Genomic DNA, 21,620 nt, shown 5'->3' on the forward strand with positions numbered 1-21,620 from the left:
GAATAAAATATGCAAGGTGGAGAAGATATGCAAGTGGAGGTCTGAAGTCATCTTGAGTGGGGACAGTGTCTGACATGCTTTAATGTCCACCAGCCTGTCTGTCGTCAGGACCAATTATCTCCAGCCCTTGTGGCTCTCCAGTTCAGGAATCTCACACTATGGTATGGAATATAGAGGAATAAGGTTAGGCCTCAAGTTGGTTCTTTGAGCTGAGCTTGAGGGTCTCTGTGCTTTGGTGGACTTGAGATAAGTCCTAACTCTGGTTTTTGGGTTCAGAGTCCCATTTTTATCACCTTACTCAGGCCTATTGGGAACCCTGTGGCCCATAGATGGGTTGATGATGAGACAGATCTGCATACAGATGGTAACACTGGATCAGCCATTCCTGAAGCCTAATTTCAGAGTGGCTTGTTTCATAATTTCAAATCACTTCAAGGGCCCCATGGGAAAGTCCATTTATTTAGTGTCAGGTAGGCTATAGACAATTGTCCCTTTTTGTTTGTCAATCACACCTTTGTTGTATGACCTGAATGCGTTTTGCTTTCTCCATTGCTGTGGATACATCAATAATAATTTTGGAGAGTTTCTGTTTTCTGATTACATGTAAAAACTGTGTACTACCCATATGTTCTTCTGGAGTTTCTTTGCCATGTCTTTTTTTTTTTTTTTTTTTTTTTTTGAAACAGGGTTTCACTGTGTTGTCCAAGCCGACGGATCTCCATGTATAGCCCAGGCTGGTCTGGTGCTCCTGATCCTCTTGCTCAGCCTCCCGAGTGCTGGGGTCACAGGTTTGTACCAGGGTCCAGCTAATCTTCACAAGCTTTAGAAATGATATTGTTATTGTCATTTTTTCGTCAAATGTTCTTTTTGACTTTATTCCCAAATTCCAGGTCTGTTTCCACGGAGGGCCTCCGCGAACGGCTATGCACTGCACAACCCTAGGAGGGGGTGCCATTCACATAAACTATAGTTGAATGGCGCCACTAGGGTTGTGCAGCGCACAACCTGCGCAGCTAAACTCGACGTTCCTGGCGTGATGAATTAATGTATTAGTGCTGTCTTCATCAAGGGTGTGCTTTGGGGGAGAAATAGAGGGCGGTACAATTTGGAAGTGTTTCCCAGGGGTCCGAAACAGAAAGCTGCTGCTGTAACCAGAAACATAAAAGATGTAAAGTTCTGGTGGGGTGGGAGGGCCGTTATTCTGTGGCAGAGGCAATCATTACATGGGAGGTGTATTTACCTTTATTTATTCAGTAAATAACGCTTTAAGAGCCTACCGTATAAGTGCAGGGAAGGGCTGGCATAGGAGAGCTTCAGCACTGGGCCTTGTGAGAGAAGCTGGGTAGAAACTTATAAAGATAAGTAAGGAGGAGAGAATCCCCCCTCGAGGGGTAGTGGAGGGAAATATGGAGCTGGGACCCTATGGAGGTATTTGGGTAATGGTGACTGATTTATCTGCTGTATAAAGATGTATGTGAAAGGAGTGGGGAGCAATAACTTGTGGAGGGTCTAGTGATGAAGCGGGCAATGATTGCTAAATGGAAGCCTTTGCCTTTATTCACCAACTAACAAGCAGCCATTCAAAGTTTGTGGGTTTTAAAAGCAGCTTTATTGAGATATATTCACACACTCTATAATTCTCTCATTGAAAGTGTATCTTTGAGAACTCGTGGTGGTGGTTTATATCTGCAGTCTCAGCATTCGGAAGGCTGAGGCAGGAGAATTGAGAGCTCGATGCCTGCCTGGGCTATAATAGTGACACCTTGTCTCAAATAGAAATAAATGAATGAATAGCTAAATTTTAAAGTACACAATTGAATGGTTTTTAATACATTCATGTAAGTATGTGACCATCACCATAGTAAGGTTTAGAACATTTTCATTGACTTCCCAAAGAAATGCCTTCCTGCACCACCTGCAAAGCCTTCAGAATACTTTTTAATCTATAGATTCGCCTGTTTCCGAATTTCAAATAAATAAAGTTATAACATGTCTTTTTGTGTGTGGCCTTTTTCACTGTGTGTGTGTGTGTGTGTCTGTAATTACATTTTTAATTTTGCAGTGTTGAGGATCAAACTTCGTTTCATGCATGCTAGGCGAAGGGCTCTTTCACTGAGCCTCACCTCCAGCCCCTGGTATGACGTTATTGAGGTTCATTCATGTTGTAGCATATACGTTGGTACTTCATTCCTTTTAAGTCAATGTAATACTGTCTGGTATGGGTGTGCATATTTTGTGTATCTTTTTATTCATTGATGAACACTGTAATTAATCCTCCCTTTCAGCTTTTATGAATAATATTTTAACCTCTATGTATTAGCTTTCGGATCTGTATATGTTCTCATTTCTCTTGGCTATAGGAGTAGGATTTGGGGCTGGAGAACTGGTTGCAAGTTTAAGAGCACTGGCTGCTCTTCCAGGGGACCCAGGTTCAATTCCCAGCACCTACTTAGAGGCTCACAACCATTTGTAACTACAGTTCCAGGGGATCTGATGCCATCTCCTGGTCTCCTTGGTCATCACACATACACGTGGTACACAGATATGCATGTAGGCAAAAACTCATACACATAAAACAATAGAATAAAATTAAGAAAGAAGTAAAGTTGCTAGGTCATATGATAACTATGTTTAACCTCTTGGAATTGTCAAACTGTTTTCTAAAATGGCCACACTATATTATATCCCTACTAACAGTGTAGGAGGGCCTTGATTTCTCCATCTTCTCTTGAATACTAATAATTGTCATTAAAAAATCTATATAAAATTTATATACTATATGTGCATGTGTGTAGTGTGCATGTGCATGTCTGCTTATTTACGCAAATAAGTGTATATGCATGTGAATACAGGTGTGACTGTTTGTTTGGAGGTCAGTGGACAGCCTTGGGTGTTAATCCTAGCCTTCCACCTTGTTTGGGGCAGAAATTCTTGTTCCTTGGAGCATAGGCTAGTCTAGCTGGCCTGCCAGCTTCTGTGGATTCTCCTGTCCCCATTTCCCATCTTGCTGTAGGTGTGCTGGGATTACACATGCGTACTCCCGCAGCCGGGTCGATGTAGGCTCCAGGCACCTGAACACAGTTCCTCACACTTGGAAGAGGCTCTGTCCATTGGGTCATCTTCCCGGTGCTAATAGTCTCTTATTGTATTTATGCTGCTGTGTGGGTGTTCGTACCTCCTTGTGAATTCGACTTGCATTTCCCCGATGTCTAGTGATGGTGAACATCTTTTCATGTATATATGGACCCTTTGTACATTTTCTTTGGAGAAATGTCTATTCAAATATTTAGTTCATTTTCTCATTTTGATTTTCTTTCTTTCTTTCTACTTTTTATTTTATGATACAGTCTTGCTATCATCCCTCACTGACCTCAAACTTGCAATCCTGTCTGGGTTTCTGTGGCACTAGGATTATAGACACTAGACCACCATGCTGAGCTCTTAGTCTACTTTTGCGATTGGGTTATTTGTCTTTAAAACTCATTATACTTATTTGTGTTTGCATGTGCACACATGTACACACATGTGTGAAGGTCAGAGGACAACTTGCTGGAATCAGTTCTCTCCTTCAACCATTTGTGTTCCAGGGGTTGAACTCAGATTGTTAGAGTAAGCAGCAAGGGTTTTAAAGGCCCAGATACTAGGTCATTGTTAGATGCATGGCTTGCAGCATCATAACTGTCTGTTTGCTTTCTCACTATCCTTTGAAGCACAAACTATTTTAATCTTTAAAAATTCCACTTTATGTTTTCTGTTGTCTCCTATGTTTTTAGTATAGTGTTTTTATTTTTTTCTTTGAAAACTCTCATCCATGTTGGGTTGGAGAGGTGGCTCAGAAGAACACTGGCTACTCTTCTAGAGGACCTTGGTTTACTTAGTTCCTAACATTCACATAGCCACTCATGACCATCCACAGCTCTAGTTCCAGGAAATCAGATGCTCTCTTTTGGCTTCTGCGGCCAATAGGCACACACATGGTGCACATATATGTAGACAAATACTCATACACATGAATTTTTTTTAAGAATTAGGAGCTGAAGAAATGGCTGAGTGGTTAAGAATACATACTGGGGCTGTAGAGATGGCTCAGCGGTTAAGAGCACTGGCTGCTCTGCCAGAGGTCCTGAGTTCAATTCCCAGCAACCACATGGTGGCTCACAACCATCTGTAATGAGATCTGGCAACCTCTCCTGGCCTGCAGGAATACATGCAGACAGGAAATTGTATACATAATAAATAAATAAATCTTAAAAAAAAAGAATACATACTGTTCTTGCAGAAGATCTGAGTTCAAGCCATGCACAACTGCCTGTAATTCTATCTCTAGGGGATTTGATGCCTCTGGCCATTGCGGGTACCTGTACTTATATGCACATTACCTCTCCCTGCCAAATAATTGAAAATAAAATCTTGAAAAAGAAAATTTCATATGTGTATTCAATGTATTTGATCATAACCACTTTCCCACTCACCCCTACAACTTCCAGATCGCTCAATTTCTCTTTCCCCATTTAATGTTGGGTTTTTTTTGTTTTGTTTTGGTTTTTTTTTGTGTGTGTGTGTTTGGTTTTGGTTTTTGGTTTTGGTTTTTTTTTTTCTTCGACAAGGTCTACATAGCTCTGGCTGACCTAGAACTCACTATGTAGACTAGGCTCGCCTCAAATTCAGAGATATCCACTTGCCTCTGTCTTCTGAGTGCTGGGATTAAAGGAAAGCACCACCAAGCCTGACTTTAAAAAAATGACTCACTTGGTCCAGTTAGAGCTGCCCATAGGCACTTAGGTGTGGAGCTGTCCAATAGAACACGGACAACCTACCAGTGGCCATATACTGAGGAAAAACTGCAGCCAGCTCCTCAGCCAGGAGTGAGGACTCAGGACCCTCCTCCTGATGCCTGTGTTTTGATGTCATATCGAGTTCATTGTCAAATCCCAGTCATCAAGATTTATTCTGATGTTTTTCACACACTTTGTAAGTTTGACTATCACAGTTGGATCTTTGATTTTGAGTAAACCATTGTCTATATTTGTATGATAAGACATTCTTTTGCATGTGGATAACTACGTGGCCCTGCATCATTTGCTACAGTGAGTATGCTTTCTCCCTTTGAGATCAGTTGAGAGGGTAGACTAAATTCTGTCCCATCATCTGTATGCCTATCATTGATGTTGGTACCACACTGCTTTGGTTCTTGTTGCCGTGGGTAGAGTTTTGAAGCCAGGTAGTATTGAGTCTTGCGTGCTCTTATTTTAAAGTTTTTTTTTTTTTGGTTGTTACTGTCATGTAAATTTGAGAATTAGCCTGTCATTAATTGTGATAAGGACTGCAGTAAATCTGTCATCAGAAATTCTTAAGGAGTATAATGTAATCAGACACTTTTGTTGTTGTTGTTTGTTTTTTTGGAGACAGGGTTTCTCCATGTAGTTTTTGGTGCCTGTCCTCAATCTCCCTCTGTAGACCAGGCTGGCCTTGAACTCACAGAGATCCACCTGCCTCTGCCTCCAGAGTGCTGGGATTAAGGCGTGTGCCACCGCTGCCTGGCAATCAGACACTGTTTTAGGAGTAGGAATATGACAATACTTTGAACTAGGGTAAAGAGGGAGAGGTGTTGGAGACCCAGAGTTTAACAAGGAAAACTGCAGGTTGAGTGAGCAAGATATGGAGGAAACTAGGAAAAGATAGTAAGGATGGACTCCAGACACAGTAAAATGGTTAAAGTGGCAAGATGCCAAGCTGTGGGAACTGGCTGCATGTGAAGATTCAGTTCAGAAAGATAGGAGGCATCCAAATACCTCTGAGGTTTGAAGATAAGCTGATTGTGATCTGCTCACAGGTCCTTTTAATTTTCTTCTCAGCTTCTTCATCTTCTTCCTTCTCCTCTTCCCCCTCCTACCTCTTATTTCTCCTTCCTTCTTCCCTTCTCCTCCTCCTCCTCTACCTCCTTTTCCTCTTCCTTCAGACAGGGTCTGTCTTTTATGTAGTCCTGGCTGTCCTGGAACTCTGTAGACCAGGCTGGCCTTGAATTCCCAGAGATCCACCTGCTTCTGCCTCCCAAGTGTACCACCACTCGAAGTTCTTAATTTTGTTTCTTGGAATGATTGTGACTTCTAGAAAGGGAGCAAAGATATCTGTTAGCCGTTCCATACACCTGCCGCCCAGCTCCTCCAAATGTTAGTATCTTGTGTAATTATAGTACAATGTCAACACTGTTAGTGTTGGTACAGTATTATTAGCTAAGCTAGACACTCTGTTTAGGTCCCAATGGTGTTTCCATGAATGTCCTTTTCTTCTCCAGGATCCAGTCCAGAGCCTCACATTACCTTGCCTTGTCCTGGTATTTTAGTCTTCCAGTGTCTTTTGTGACCCTGGCAGTTTTAAAGAGTGCTGGCCAGTTTCTGTGGAAAAGTTCTTTATGTTTCGACTGGGATTATGTAATTTGAGTCAGGTTATCACAAAAATGGCATATTCTTTACTCTCTCTGTCATACCAAGAGGTACGTGGTGACATGTCTTATTAATGTGATGCCAGATGTGGTTTCCTGCTTTGGGTGGCTTCTGTCAGGTTTCCCCACTGTAAATGATTCTTTTAGAAATGGTGGCACTTTCCTTATTAACTACTGTGTCTTTTAGTGCTTGCCTGAGCGGTTACGGCTGCTGTTGGCAATTGTTATGTTTCTCTCCTTTCTACCCTTCTTCATGGGAAGCCTACCATATGGAAGGATAGGCCCTTCTCTCCCATTTTTTAAAGTGGAGTAGACAGGGAAAGAAGACAATAAGTTCAGATTTAAGCATGCTACATCGGAGGTGCCTGTATACCATCCACATGGAAACCTCAGAGAGAATTTGGTGCCTACATGGATATAACAGTTGAAGCTGTGACATCACATCTAAGTGCCATTTTTTTTTTCCATTTAGAAATGCAGAAATGGAGGTTCCATAGAAAATATTGGCGAGGCATCACTGGGAGGCCACATTGGCGAGGGCCTTCTTTGCTTATGCTCCAGTGGGCTTGTTCGGTGGCCCATCATTGGCAATTCAAGATACGTCTGAAAGGAAGCATTGATAACCAGATTCTAGCTTTCAATTTACTATGCCACTATGTGCAACTGTGTGTGATGATAAAGAGCCATTTAAATGAAATCCAATAACAGGCTTTTAGAAAAGAGGGGTGTAAGGCTGTCTGGAGTTATTGGAGAAGGCTTTGTAGAGGAAATCAAACTTGCCATGTGCTTTGGTGGAATTTACAGTATAAGGATAAGGGAAAGGGATAGCCAATAAGGACGATGCTCTCCATAGGTGACACTTATTTTATTCTTTATATTACGGTATCCACTGAACTCAGCAATCCAACATTTCATTCTCTCACCTACTCTGAGATAGTTCCATTGTAATCCTCATTTCACAGATGAGGAACTTGAGTCTGAATGGTTAAGTATTTTCTCCCTTTAGGCAGCTGGACAAGGGAAGCCAAGTCATATGTCAGAATGTTATGAATATGAGCATAAAATTAGAAAAAAAACAAAGTAGGGTGGATTGCAAGTTTAATATAAGCTGTTGCTGATGTAGTTCACCCTAGGAATGGATTTTCTATAGGAATCAGGTTAATAGCTGCTGTGTATTTAGGGCTGGCTCTGTGGTAGGCATTGTGCCGAATGCTTTGGCTCGTTTTATCATGTTTGATCCTCTCTGAAACCCTGTGAGACATAAGTCCTATTTTCAGTCCCATTTTACAGATCAAAAAACCCTCTTCTCTTCCAAGGCCACAGGATGAATTCGTGTGTCCATCTGCCTGAACTGGAAAACTGCACATGCCTGTCACCCTAGCATCCAGCAGGCTGAGTCAGGAGGATTATGAGTTACAGGCTAACCTGGCTACTTTGTGTGATCCTGTCAAAAACAAACAAAAAATACCCAGCCTTTTAATCTGGGTGGATTTGCCAATTGAATCAGAAATCATTGGTTGTGAGCCTAGGAATTGCCATTGTTTGAGTAATGGACATTACTAAACCTAGTCATCCCTTTGCACCTCTTCTTATTCCGCACCCCAGTGGTTGCCCAGTGGTTGTCTGATAGTTTTTCAGAAATCATTCAAAGTAGGTTGCAGTCTGGTCCGTTAAGTCTGTGACTTTACAGCTTACTTCTCTTTGGGTATATTTATTTCCATCACTCTAAGTTCTTGAGGGGAGCTTCTTTGTAAGCCTCTTACACTGACAAAAATGGTAAATTCTTAGAAAGAGGTAAGCTGAGAGAGCTGGTCTGAGGACTGGGGAGTAGTAGCCTTTAACTGTGGGCGTGTATATGGGGAAGGTTTCCTGGGGAAAAGGTGTTATGTCTGCATTTGCAAAGTATCCCCACAGGAGGGAAGGATGTCCTCTGAGGCCATTCTGGAATAGTGACTAGGACTACCAAGGGTAGTTTCTTGGTGTTGTAGATCCATCAATTAATTGATTGATGTGGAACAATATTTCTGTATCATTTACTTTTCCATTGCTGTGATAAGACACCAGGACCAAGATAATTTATGGAAGAAAGAGTTTATTTGGGTTCATGGTTCCACAGGGATTAAGAGTCCATGGTGTCAGAAAGTAGTAGCATGCACAGGAAGAACTATTCCGTCCTGAATCACAAGCCAGAAGCAGAGAGAGAGAGAACTGGCTGTAGATGAGGCTTTTTTACACTTCAAGCCTGCCCTCAGTGACATACTTCCACTAGCAAGGTCACCCCTCTCAAATCTCCCCAGACAGTGCCACCAAACTGAGATCAAGGGTCGAGATGTCTAAGACTGTGGGTCGGGGGGCATTTTATTCAGACCACCAGTTTCACTGTAGTCCGTGGCTTCAAGTTCGCCATGTAACCTAGGCTGGCGTGGTTTGGATCTCATCTTCCTGTCTCAGTGCTCTCACGTACTGGGATTCCAGTGGGGAGCTACCACAACTGGCTGATGGTGTAGATTTTACAATTGAAATTAAAACTATAAAAGTATTAGGAAAGCAATAGGTGAGCCACTTTATAACCCCAGGGTTGTAAAAGATTTTCGAAACACGATATCAGAGATAGAAGCCATAAAGGAAATAAGATGTATGTCTGATGGCATAATGGTCAAACAGCTTCTATACATGAAGAGACTACTATAGGTAGAGTTGTTCCAGCGGGGAGACATGTTTACAGTCAAAGTATGTGTAGTCTAGAGTAAGTGCTTTGCTTTCCACCTATAGCTAAGGCTGACCTTGAACTCCTGAGCCTCCTGTCTCCTGACAGCTTCTAAATGTTATTAATATATAGATAGCTTTGGTGACTCACTAAAACAGAAGCAGGCAAATTGCAATAGAAAAAATACAAAGATGGCCACATCCCCCAAAAGAAATCCAGCTAGTTAATAAACATGTTAGAGAGCAGTTTAACATTTCTGGTTGTCTGAGATATGCAAATTGAAAATACAATAACAACGAAAGCCCAAATAAGTTTCTTAGAGCTTTTCAAAATGATAGTTACCATTTGACCAGGATGCAGCAGAAGAAAACATATTCTCATATATGCCTGGAGGAAATATTGATTCAAATAACTTTCTTAGAGCACACTTTATCATTATGAAATCAAAAGCCTTAAGGCATATTTAATTGGCTTTCCATATCTTGCCTCCATATCTAAGAATTCAACCAACTGCAAGACAAAACTATTTTTTAAAAAATCCATTTGTATTAGAATGTATGAGACAGTTCTTTCTCTTAACATTAGCCCCTAATGATATAGTTGGCACACATGTACATAGTATTTACATTGTATTAGGCATTGTAAGTAATTTAAAGGTCATTAAAATATATAGGAAAACAAAAATAGGTGATATGTAAATGTTACGGCATTTTCTATAGTGGAGTTGAACATCCACAGATGTGGGGGTCTGGGAGCAGGGGTCTTGGAACCAATTCCCCATGGATAGGCAGGGGTAACTATTTCTGTTTCCTTGGACCCAGAAAGTCTCCTATAACTGTGGACTAAGAAAATGGTAAAGGAACTTGGTAAATTATTGCATGTACATGTAATTGAGTCAGGTGAAACTGTTAGTGATTAAGCTGTAGATGGGGCTAGCTCTACGGTAAGGAGCCCTACCTGCTCTTGCAGAAGACCCAGGTTCAAGTCCCAGCACCCACATGATAGTTAACAACTTGTCTATAACTCCAGTTCCTGGGGATCTGATGCCAACTTGAGCACTGCACCTATGTGGTGCACAGACATACACGCAGACATACTATGCATTTTAAAAGTATTTTTTAAACTGAACAACGAAACGAGGCTATAGAAGCACATTGACCAGCATATTGTATGTTCAGGGTACAGTTGGCATTGTACATGTTTACATGATAGATGGAGCCTGGAGCCTAGATGTTTTTATCTGCTGTGCTTTTCTTGAGGTATTGGCCAGCCTTGGGAGGATCAAAATAGCACAGCAGAGTGGCGTTTTAGATAGATCCTTCTTGTAACATTGTGACATGGAAGAGATTGTCACAGTGGTCCAGAGAGAAATGATGAGGCTACAAAGGTGTGAGTAGAGTTTTAGGATAGACTTTGTGCAACCCAGGGAGTTGATCCTCCCTATGGTAAGTAACACTCATAAGCACTTGTCCTGAGGAATCCTAGATATCTGGGTGTCTTCATCAGAAGTAGAGCCAGGAAAACTGGGGCCAGAGGACTAGGACCTGAAGGCGAGTGTGCTAGGCTCCATGCCAGTCCCTTGTGCCTCCTACTCTCGATTTCCATTTCATGGAGTTCAACCATGTCCCTCTAGTGCTTAACCAAGCCAGCAGCTCATTTATGATGGTCTGGGTCTGTGGTAAACTTGGGGCCAGTATGATTGGGGACAGGAATAGGGAGTAGGACAAATGATGGCTGAGAGGGTGGGAGGCAAAGGGGGGGCCTAGAACCATAATGCTTTAGAGTTAGAAAATGAATTGAGACAGCAACTGGGTAACCAGAAAGAGTTAAATGTACTGTTCTGGGCTAGATGATCTTGGACTTGTATGGGGGTTTTCCTAGGGAATTAAGACTGGGTTTCAACAGCATCTGGACATTTTTTTTCCTGGAATGACTAGCCTTCTATGACAAGTCTCATAAACACTTGAGTTTCATAAGGGTTTGCGAATCACATGTACCCACCAGACCTGGGGCTGAGATGAGTTTGAGCTAAAATGAACTTGTGTAGGTATTGCTGGATCCGTGTGATGGGCTGCCCTGTTGGGTGTGTTTTGAGATGTCTCATGGTATAGAAAATAGATCTCACGAATGTATGGCAGTACTGGCACAAAGCCCTGTGTGTTCTCTGAACGCGGCACTGAATGGGCAGAGCCATGGCGGGAGGAGGAGCCTTTGTGGCCTGCTTGATGAGTGTGAGGTGGCAAGTGCGTTGAAATGGGGCTTCATAAGAAGTGCTTGTGAGAGCTTCTCTCCCCTAGTCTCTTCATCTGTGAAATGAGGTTAAGTAACATGGCCCCGCCTCTGAGGGGATGTGGCAGTTCTCTGTAGCACCATTTCCCTGGCTCCCTGTTTTTGCTCTTTGCTTTAGGGGCTGCACTGGGCAGTTTGGACTCTAGATAGAGAGCACCACATGGGTGCTGGGATAGGCTGGCATGTGTTCTCATCTCTCATCTTTGTACTTCTAGATGTCCTCTCCTACTGCTAAGCATCCCTAAAGCTCAAGGGATGTTTTCGTTTTTCCTTCTGCCAGTCTAAAACATAGGCCATCAAAAGTTGGAGGGGTGGAGCCACCCAGTGAAGGAAGCAAAGAAAGGCAAGGCCGGGGACCCTTGGGCTGCTAAGTTAAAATGCTTTTACAAGGCACAATCAACTAAGAATCATTTTAGTTGTGACCTTACAATTTCAGAACTCTTTCGAGTGGCTGAAAGAGGTTACCTAGAAATGGAATGTGTTGAATATTGAGGTGGGATTTTTTGCTAGTGTATTCACTGTATTTGACTCAAAGATTGCTTGAAGAAAAGTCCTCTATCCTGGTGATAGTCATAGACAGGCAAGGTGAGAAAGGCCAGAATGTCAATTAGAACATTTTGGCCCTGTGAAAGTAACTATTGGTAAGCTCATTAAGACCAGACTAGCTGGCTGTCTCTTGAGTGGTGGCGAATAACTGGAGAATGGAGTGGGTTGGAACTGGCGGCTTAATCCCTTTAGTAGGTTCCTAAATATCTGCTGTAGGGAAGTCCAGAACCAGTTAAACAGTTATGTGCTTGCCCCTCGAGGCTACAGACACAGAAAAGTAAGACTTCATTTATTGTGAGGCCCAGTATTGCATTTTTACTTTCTGGTGGCATGTTGCAAGTGCCTGGGTATTTCAGAAACTCAGGAAGGCTGCTGGTATGACTCTCCTGGGTATTCCAGATGAACTGGAGACCTTTTCAAGGTGGTTGGGACCCGGTTTCCTCTCTGTACTGTAGCTTTAAAGTGTAGGCTTTGGTTGGCCTGATGCTGGGTAACTATGTGCAACCTCTAACTTGGTCCTTTGCCTAACGTAAGTAACCTTCCTGCTGTGTCTGGGGTAAGGAACACCAGCTTCATTTAGTTCTTTCTTGGACTGCTCCTGAGGGCTAGGCTAGAGTGTGGGTAAGAACTAATATTTGCAGAATCAAAATTTCAAGTATATGATCCTTATTCAAAACCAGGAGAGTAGTTCAGAAATCTGCTGCCTTGGTATTTGAGAAAGGCAACACGATGGATGGTAAGAGTATTTTACATGTAATCCCAGTGAGCTCTGGGAGTGCATTACTCCACACAATGAAATACATCTTAGTTCTGTGAGAAGTACATGAAAATTCCTCATAAATAAAGTGAGATTTACCCCTTTTCAAGTCATGCTTTGAACAGGCATACATTTTCTGTTTTAGAGCCTTTTGGATTTGGCGTCCAATAGAGGACTGTGGACCTGAAATTATCATTGAGTTTGCACTTTAATCAAATGGACCCACATGGGAAAGGCATGGGGTGGGTGCTGGTAGATGGCTCTTTCCTTGGAGGGGTTCTCTGATGGGGTATCGTAGGTGATGGATTCCCACTGGTATTCTTCTTAAGACTCTTTCTCTTTTCCATAATCCCCCTTTTTCCTCTTAGCAGGGATTCTAGCTGCCAAGCAGATGTCTTCCCTATGGTACAGACTATTCTTCTCACTGTAGACTCTGAGAGAATGGCGGAACAAAATGTCAAAGCATGTACCCTTGGCAAAGCCAACAAGCCCATAATGGAATCTGTCAGCTATCAATGAGTTTTTTAAACCACACAATCAAATCAGTTTGGGTCAAGGAACCCTACAAACATAAGGTTTAGGTATTAGTTAATCCTCCATCCCATGTGTCTTTGGCCCTCAGAGTAGCTCAGTCCAAGAGCAAACACATAGCATGTGAGGCTACCAGGAATGGCTGACCTCATTCCATCTGGAACTTTTGTTCAGCATGCAGATGTGGTGGGGGGAGGTCACAGGTTTGCAGAATCAGAGGGCTTTATGTGAGAACCCAGGAATTTGCGTATTTAGCAAATTTTGCAAAGGATGTTTTGTCCTTGATGACAGTTGAAGACAACGGTATGGGTAAATAAAAGGCAAACAACTGCAGGTCCTTAGAGGCTGTAGTCCAGGCCTGTGTCACACCCAAGAGCAGGGAGCTGACTGTCCTCTTGAGTGACAGATCTTTTGGTTTGCATTTTTGCCTGTCACGATAACAGGGCATTAAAAAATTCCCTAGGTCAATTTGTAGAAACAAACAATCCAGTGGGATTTAGAGACTGGGGGGGGGCAGTTTGTTAGAGTTGTGGGGAAATTCAGGATCCCCAGATACTTCCAATTTTCAGATAAACACAAAGCAATGTTTTTATAGAAACATGCTTCATGCAACACTTCCAGCCTACTTACTCAAAAACATTATTCATTGTTTCTCTGGAATTCCAATTTAACTTGGTGGCCTGCATTTTCATGTGCTAAATTTGGCAGTTCTGAGTATTGATAAGCCCACCTACCCTCATGGGAGGCAAGCAGATGGCGTGTGTGCGCATCTTCCATGTGCAGAATCTATTTTTACCTGGCCTGGGGTAAAGCTTCAAAGACTGGCTACTTATGGCATATTGAAGTTAGGTACTGAAAAATGAACTCTCTCTCCCTTACACACACACACACACACACACACACACACACACATACACACACACCAAATATACTTTGGTAAACTATCTGTTTGCCTCATAACTATAAAAATTTTAACTAACACACAAAACATACAAATTTTACTTTTCTAATTTTTTATATTACCTTTTTTATGTAAAACTTTTGGTTTTTTTTTAAATGTTATTAAAGTAAAACCAAGTCACCGTGCTCAGTGTTTTGCTCACTAACCATTCTTAATTCTTCAATTGCAGATCTTCCTCCTGGCCTGCCCTCCATGTCCGGGAGCTATCGTCATCTTCAAGTAAGAGAAAATTGTGTTTTACCCCATGGCCCTTCCTTTTCAGGCTATTCTTTCCATTTGGTGATAGAGGACAATGTGGTCTCAACCCCCCTGGACTGGACTGCTTGGTCCTCTGGCCTTTTACAAGGATTAAACATCTGTCGAGGTCCACTGAACTGTCATATACATGTTGGATATAGGTTGTAGCTGTTGTTGAGCCCTGGCAAATCCTACTGAACCAATCTTTGTGTTTACACATCCAAGGGTGGCTTGGCAGCTTGTTGTCCTACTGAGGTTACTCTTGAGAGCTGCTGGGGAGTACCTGGCTTTATTCCACAGTCCCTCTCCCGCCAACTACCCCTACTGGTGATGTGCCATTGAAGGCCATTGTTCCTGTGTCTTAATGGGCATTTTTCCTTCAGGTGCAAGATGAAGTGACAGGGATTCTGGAAATTGAACTCAGGGTCTTATACCTGCTGCACAATGTTCTACCCTTGAGCCACGTCCTTAGCCTTAGAAATCCTGAGTTTCTTTCAAATATCAGCAAACATCAAATTCAATAAAGCAAGCAATCATGTTTCTCTGAAGGCAAGTTTACTTAAATTAAATTAGTAAGTGTCCCAGAACCCTCATTTTCGCCATGAGTTGTGATCATCTCCCTCATCAGACCTTTTATTAGAGTTGCTAGTGTGAAGGTAAATGGGCTGAATTAATTTCCTCTCTCCACCCCCACCGCCATGTTGGAGCTATTCCTGAAGAAGGAAATGGCCAGAGGGAGGGAACAGGAAGTAATAGGCCTAGCAGATGCTTGGCTAGTTGAGAGTAGAGTAAATGGCTTTCTGATTTACTTAAGTCATTAGAGTGTTAGGCAGGGGTAAAGCTACCCCATTTGCCGCTGCAAACAGCTCCTTAGAATAGCCACTTAGTCTCTTGCCTAAGGTGAGTAACTTTCTTCCCGGTGAGGGGTAATGGATCCTGACTTTATATATTTTATGTGGACAGCTCCCACAGAAAATGGCTATTTAACCTCACTTCCCTCCTTTGCCTTTTCAAAATGAGCTCAATTATTCAGTGTAATGTTTTTAAAGCAATAGTCATTGATTTTTATTTCATTAGGGATGAAAGCAGCAATCCTCATCAGAAAATAAACACCACCTCCATCCTCCCCCCAAGAGATAATTTCGGTTATTGCCTTTCTTTTTTTGATAAGCAAAAATCACATTGTTTACTCATATTTGTACTATTTATTTTCTCAATTTAATTTAGTTTACTTACATTTTATACTCATATGATTACTGCATATTTCATAGTGGTCCTTTGTAATTTCTTTTTGCTTGGCCCCTAACTCACACTATCCCTCCATATACTAAACCAATACATATCTTTCTCCATGTGCATGGACAAGCACATGTGGCTTTTAGAAGGTTTTGTTCATTGTTTTTATTCTTTAATACATGTTGCTTTTTCATTCAGCAACATCTCATGGAAATCTATCAAAGTCTACTGGTATAAGTGTTATTTCAGAAGGCTGTAAAACATTTCATAAATACATAATTTATCTTGGCATTTCCTGTTAGTGAATATTTACTTTCTTTCCATAATGCTGAGATAACCATTACTGTCTACTAACCTTGTATATTGTTGCTTTCAATTTTTGTTTGTGTGTGTATGTGAATGCTTTACACAATATTTTTCTTTTCTATACAAATATTATTCTTATGGAGCTTCCTCATTTCCAATTCTATTTAAAGTTGCTTTACCAAAGATGAATAACCAGTTGCACTCGAACAGTATATTACACACTCCCAGCTTTTTCCTGTAAACTGAACATCCGTCATTGCCAGCTATTAAATGTTTTATGTACTAGGCTCAAGTTATTGATTCTCTGTTCTGTTCCGTTGGCTTGTGTACCAAGACCATATTGACTTGATGACATTAGTTGAAAATTCATTTAGCACCGTCTTGTCAACTTTTCCTATTTATACATTTTAAAGTTTCCTTTTACTGAGTATTCCCTTCCAGTTCTACTGGGATTCTAATTAGAATTACATTACATTGGGCTTCACTTTTTAATTAGGTTCTTTTTAGCTAAGAAATTGTATTTCTTTGCATGTTCACATCTGATTTTGTGTTAATTAGATCTATTCTTTTCTTCTTATCTATTTTATGCTCTTTTTGATGCATTTCTCAAGAATTAATAACTTTTCTCCTGTTGGGGCTCAAATGCCTTCCTCATCTCCATTGCTAAGTGCTATCTGCTCTGAAGGAAAATAAGTATTGACTTTTATGAATATTTATCTTATGTTTAGCAGATTCTCCTATTATCTCTGGTAAATTTCATTTTTTCTTCTATCTTTTCAATACTTACATTTTTTGTTGCGTTTTGTAGAAACTTAGGTAGCTAAATAGAAATCATGTTGATGGCCTACTCTGCCTAAAGATTTTAAAATCAAAATGTTTTCTGTGTTTTTACATTTGCTATTGGCATTTGTTTATTTATTTGGTTTCAATTTTTCATTTCTTATGTTTCCACATTTACTTACAAGATTGGTTACTGTATTTTAATAGCATCTGCATGAGTTTGAAATTTTACTCCAGGTTTTTTCTTTTCTTTCCTGAAGCACATTAGTCAAGTTCTGTGCTATTGAGCTATACCCCAGATCTAATTTATTTTTCAATACAATGAATTATGTTGATAGAGAACTTCTGGATTTGAACTACTATTATATTACTGAAGTAAGCCTGCTGATCACAGTATGTTACTATTTTGATACAAAGCTGAATTCTGTTTATCAGTATTTTATTTAGAATGTGTCTTCAATATTCATAGGTGAGATTGAAATCTTTTGTGTTTTTTATTAGATTTGAATATTAAAGATAAGATGGGTAACATATAGTATAGAATGTTTCTTCTTTTTCTTTGGCCCATAATACTTGAATTACACTTAGAAGTTACGTGTCCTTTGAAGGTCTGATGAAACTCCCTTGTAAAGCACATCCGGACTTGGTATCTTTTTCATTAGGCAGAGTCATAATTACCTTTTCAGTGTCTTCTTCTATGGAAACCAATCTATTTAAATTCTTTGGCTTTAATTTTGGTTGTTTGTATTTGTTAGAAAATTATCTACTTATCCTATATCTTCAGATTTATTGCCATAAGTTTGGGTGAGTATGCAGTATTCTTTTTCATTTGGAGAATCTTTCCTCGTGTGGTTATGTTTTATTTCTTGAGCTTAATCTTGTATGTTTTCTGTTGTTTCCTCTGTATTTAAATTTGCTCAGCAGGCTCATTATTGATTTTTGATTGCTATGTAGAATAAAGTCTTGGATTTATTCATCCTTTCAGTCTTCCTTCGAAGTGTTAAAACCATCAACCTATGTCATTCAGCAGTCCTTATGGCTCAGTGTACACACTCGGAGTGTACACACAGGCTCTGCTGTGGCCACGTGGACGAGCACTACCTACCTATTTCTTATTTGTCCACTCCTGCTTTGCTGTACCAGTCTTTGCGAGTTTGCTAGCTTCCCAGCTAAACAGAGCTTGGCATGTTCTTTGCAGAGACATGCCCAGTCACTGCAGGAAAGGGGTTATGATGTATACAGCAGGCTGCATTGCCCCATGCTGGTTTGGGACTGACAGTTCTTTTGGCGGGTAGAGAAGGGGCAGGATTCTCTACAGGGATCTTGTGGCCTGTTTCACAGGAGGGACTGATAGTTTGCCAGTGTTCCAGCTGGGTCGTGACTATTTCATTTATGTGCACCTCTGCTGACATGCGACTTGCTAAGTGCTGCTGCTGTAGCCTGCTGCTATAAAGGCTGCCTCAGCAGAAACCATGCATCTGAGATGTAGAGCTAGAATTGGCAGGGTTTCTACTTGACCCAGTCCACAGCAACCTTGGGCATGGTGGTCTTATGCCCTCTGATCTCACCGACTTTGGGAATTGCAGCCTGTTAGCTTTCTGCTTCTGAAAGCCCCTTATCTTCGTGTTTCTAGGCGCTCCTACTTTATGCATGCTCAGCAAGCTGCTCCAACATTGTGTGTTGTGTCGTATTTGTTCACGCATGACTGCTCTCCATCTCTTGGAATCTGAGCCACTTTCCTTTCCTCATTTGGCTGCTTAGAGTGGCTTTTTCCGTAAGAGTGGTCCCCCAGTACTTTCTATGGCCACCCTATAGAATCCTTATTTCTTATCAGGTTTGCCTGAAAGTAATACATTCTGCCCTCTGTGTGAGGTTCCACCTCCCCAGACTCAACCAACTGCACACTGCACACTGCACACTGCAAGATTTGTTTGTTTCTTTTCAAATTGCATCTGTTTGAACAGGAGGCTTTTTTTTCCTTGTCATTATCCCCTAAACACTATAGGATAACACGTTTGCAGAGTATTTACATTGTATGAACTTTTGTTAAAAAAAAAAAAAAACGGGCTGGAGAGATGGCTCAGATGTTAAGAGCCCGACTACTCTTCCAGAGGTCCTGAGTTCAATTCCCAGCACCCACATGGTGGCTCACAACCATCTGTAATGAGATCTGGCACCCTCTTCTGTGTACATAATAAATAAATAAATCTTTAAAAAAAAACAATCTAAAGAGGAAGTAAGCATTGAAGTGTGCCAACTTTTAAGTAAGTTACCTGTCTCGGTCACCATTAGGGAACCTACCCTGTCATATTATGTGAAAGTTCGTCTTCCCCTCCCTCCTTGTTTTTTATCCCTGACTGGCCTCCAGCTCACACAGATTCACCTCAGAGCACTGGAATTAAAGGCATATACCATCTTGCAATCCCTCACACTTAATAAATAAGATTTCCTTTTGAAACTGAGGTGGAGTCAGGTAGGGTGGGTTGGTGCACACCTAGCACCAACCTAGCACTCGGGAGGCAGAGGCAGGCAGATTTCTAAGTTTGAGCCTAGCCTGGTCTACGGTGAGTTCCAGGACAGCCAGGGCTACACAGAGAAACCCTGTCTCGAAAAGAAAAAGAAAAGGGAAAAGAAAAAGAAAGAGAAAAAAAGATTTCCTTTTGATAAAAGGAGAGGAAAGAGGGCTGTGTTGGAGTAGCCAGGAGTCCCTCAGCTCTCCTAAGCATCTCACTGTGACTTTTTCTTTACTTTTTTGCTTAACCCTTTCCTCAGTTTTTTCTTTATTACAGCAGATTTCAGATATATACATATTATATTTATTCTCATATGTTCCTTATACATTTGTATAATTTCTTCTGTGGGCTATCAATTCATGTTATGAGTTTTATATAGGGATATTCGTCATAGTTGAATAAATTATATGCATGTGAAGTCTAGAAGTTTTTTTTTTTTACTTTTGCAATGAATACTTCTCCTTTTGCTTTTTTAACATTTTTGTTGTTAATTTTCAAAAAGGACTTATTTTTATGTGTGTGTTTGTGTGTATGTATGTGAAGATGTATACAGGTGTCAAGGAGGCCAGAAGAAGGTGTCAGATCTCCTGGGACTGGAGTTCCAGGCAGTAGAGTTCCACACAGTACTGAGCCTTCTGACATGTGTGTTGGCAAGAGCGGGAAAGTCTCTTAATCACTGAGCAATCTCTCCAGTTCTCTTTCGGAAGTTTGAGACAGGTCTCGGTAGATAGATATCTCAGATTAGTCTGTAAATCACTATGTAGCCCAGGCTGGACTTGAACTTGAGATCATCCTCAGTGCTGGGATTACAGCATTTACCACCATGCCTGGCTTACGTTTTAACATTTTTTTTTCTTTGAGACAGGGTCACATTATGTAGCTCCCGATGGACTAGACTCACAGAAATCTGCCTGCCTCTCCCTCCTAATTGCTGGGATTAAAAACATGCACCACATACACCGCAACTTTTAATTTTTTAATGAAGTGTTTGCTACACGTCAATTTTGCATTTTTCTTGGTCGAATTGATTATTCCTTCCTTCAGGCCATGAGTATTTCCTATGATATATGTCTGTATGTAAGTATGTATGTATGTATTTAATTATTTGAGATAGAGTCTTACCATGTAGCCCAGACTGGCTTGAAATTGACTGTGTATCCCAGGACGGCCTGGAATTATTGGTTCTTGTGTTTCATTCTCCCAAATCCACTACCACAACTAGCTTTCTTCCTGTATTTTTATGCCTGAACAGACTTTTTCTTGTTGTGAGATTAGCTAGAAAGTTCAGTGTTACACTATTAAAAAGTATTTCATGTGGCCATTTAAAACCCGTTCTATGAATAGGGTGAAGTAGGGCTATAGCTTATATTTTTCCCTAAGTAGTTTTCTTATTTCTGTATTTATTGTTCATATAGCAGAGGCTGGACTTAATTCCTGGTTTTTCTGACTATACTTTCCAGGATTATAGGTATATGCCATCACCCAGCAAAGGATTCTCTAAGGTCATTACCATACTTTAACAAGTAACTTCTTGTATGTGCTAGCAGTTAGCTCAGGCGTGTGTTTTACTATTCTATTCATCTCTCTTGGGTTTTAACCCAGCTTCATATTCTTTTTTGTAAAAAAAAATTCTTTTTCTTATTTTATCTTATGTGTATGGAATTTTGCCTTTATGTATGTGCAGCACATGTGTGCCTGGTGCTCATGGAAGCCAGAAGAGGGTGTCAGGTCCCCTGGATCCATAGTTAGACAGTTGTGAGCCACCATGTGGGTGAACCCAGATTCTCCACAAGAGCAGCCAGTGCTCTTCACTGATGAGCTAGCTTTCTAAACCCACAAGAAGTTAAAAGAGTGGCACAGAGTATCATGCCCTTCATTGGGTGGGCAAAGGGACAGATTAGGCCCCAGCTTCAAAGCCTTGGGTTTGGAACATCAGGCAGGTAGACCAGATTTCTCTTACCCCCTCAGTCTACTCTGCCACCCACAGTTCTTTTTCTCAGCTACTCTCAATCAGTGTTATGGTTTCAGGTGAACTTTAAATGTTTTTCTCAGGTTCTGTTCCAAATCCTGCCAGGATTTTGACTGCACTTACTTTAATCCTATGATTTCACTGACTTCATCACAACGTTGAATCTCCTCAGCCAGGATAAAACAATGATTCTACATGATTCTTTTTTTTTGGTTTTTCAAAACTAAGTTTCTCTGTGTAGCCCTGGCTATCCTAGAACTAGCTCTGTAGCCCAGGCTGGCCTTGACCTCACAGAGATCTGCCTGTCTCTGCCTCCTGAGTGCTGGGATTAAAGACATGCACCACC

At 41.1% G+C, this 21,620-nt stretch overlaps 1 protein-coding gene across 1 annotated transcript in view; it reads left to right on the top strand.

Annotated features, from left to right (window-relative positions):
- Positions 1–21,620, top strand: part of Tmem164 (transmembrane protein 164) — a 161,314-nt gene that overhangs the window by 53,554 nt on the left and 86,140 nt on the right. Inside the window, 1 exon segment of the mRNA XM_059249919.1 lies at positions 14,403–14,452. Coding sequence (XP_059105902.1) covers positions 14,403–14,452 — 50 coding nt within the window.

The sequence above is a fragment of the Peromyscus eremicus genome, chromosome X (assembly GCF_949786415.1).
Source record: "Peromyscus eremicus chromosome X, PerEre_H2_v1, whole genome shotgun sequence".
Taxonomy (NCBI): Eukaryota; Metazoa; Chordata; class Mammalia; order Rodentia; family Cricetidae; genus Peromyscus; species Peromyscus eremicus.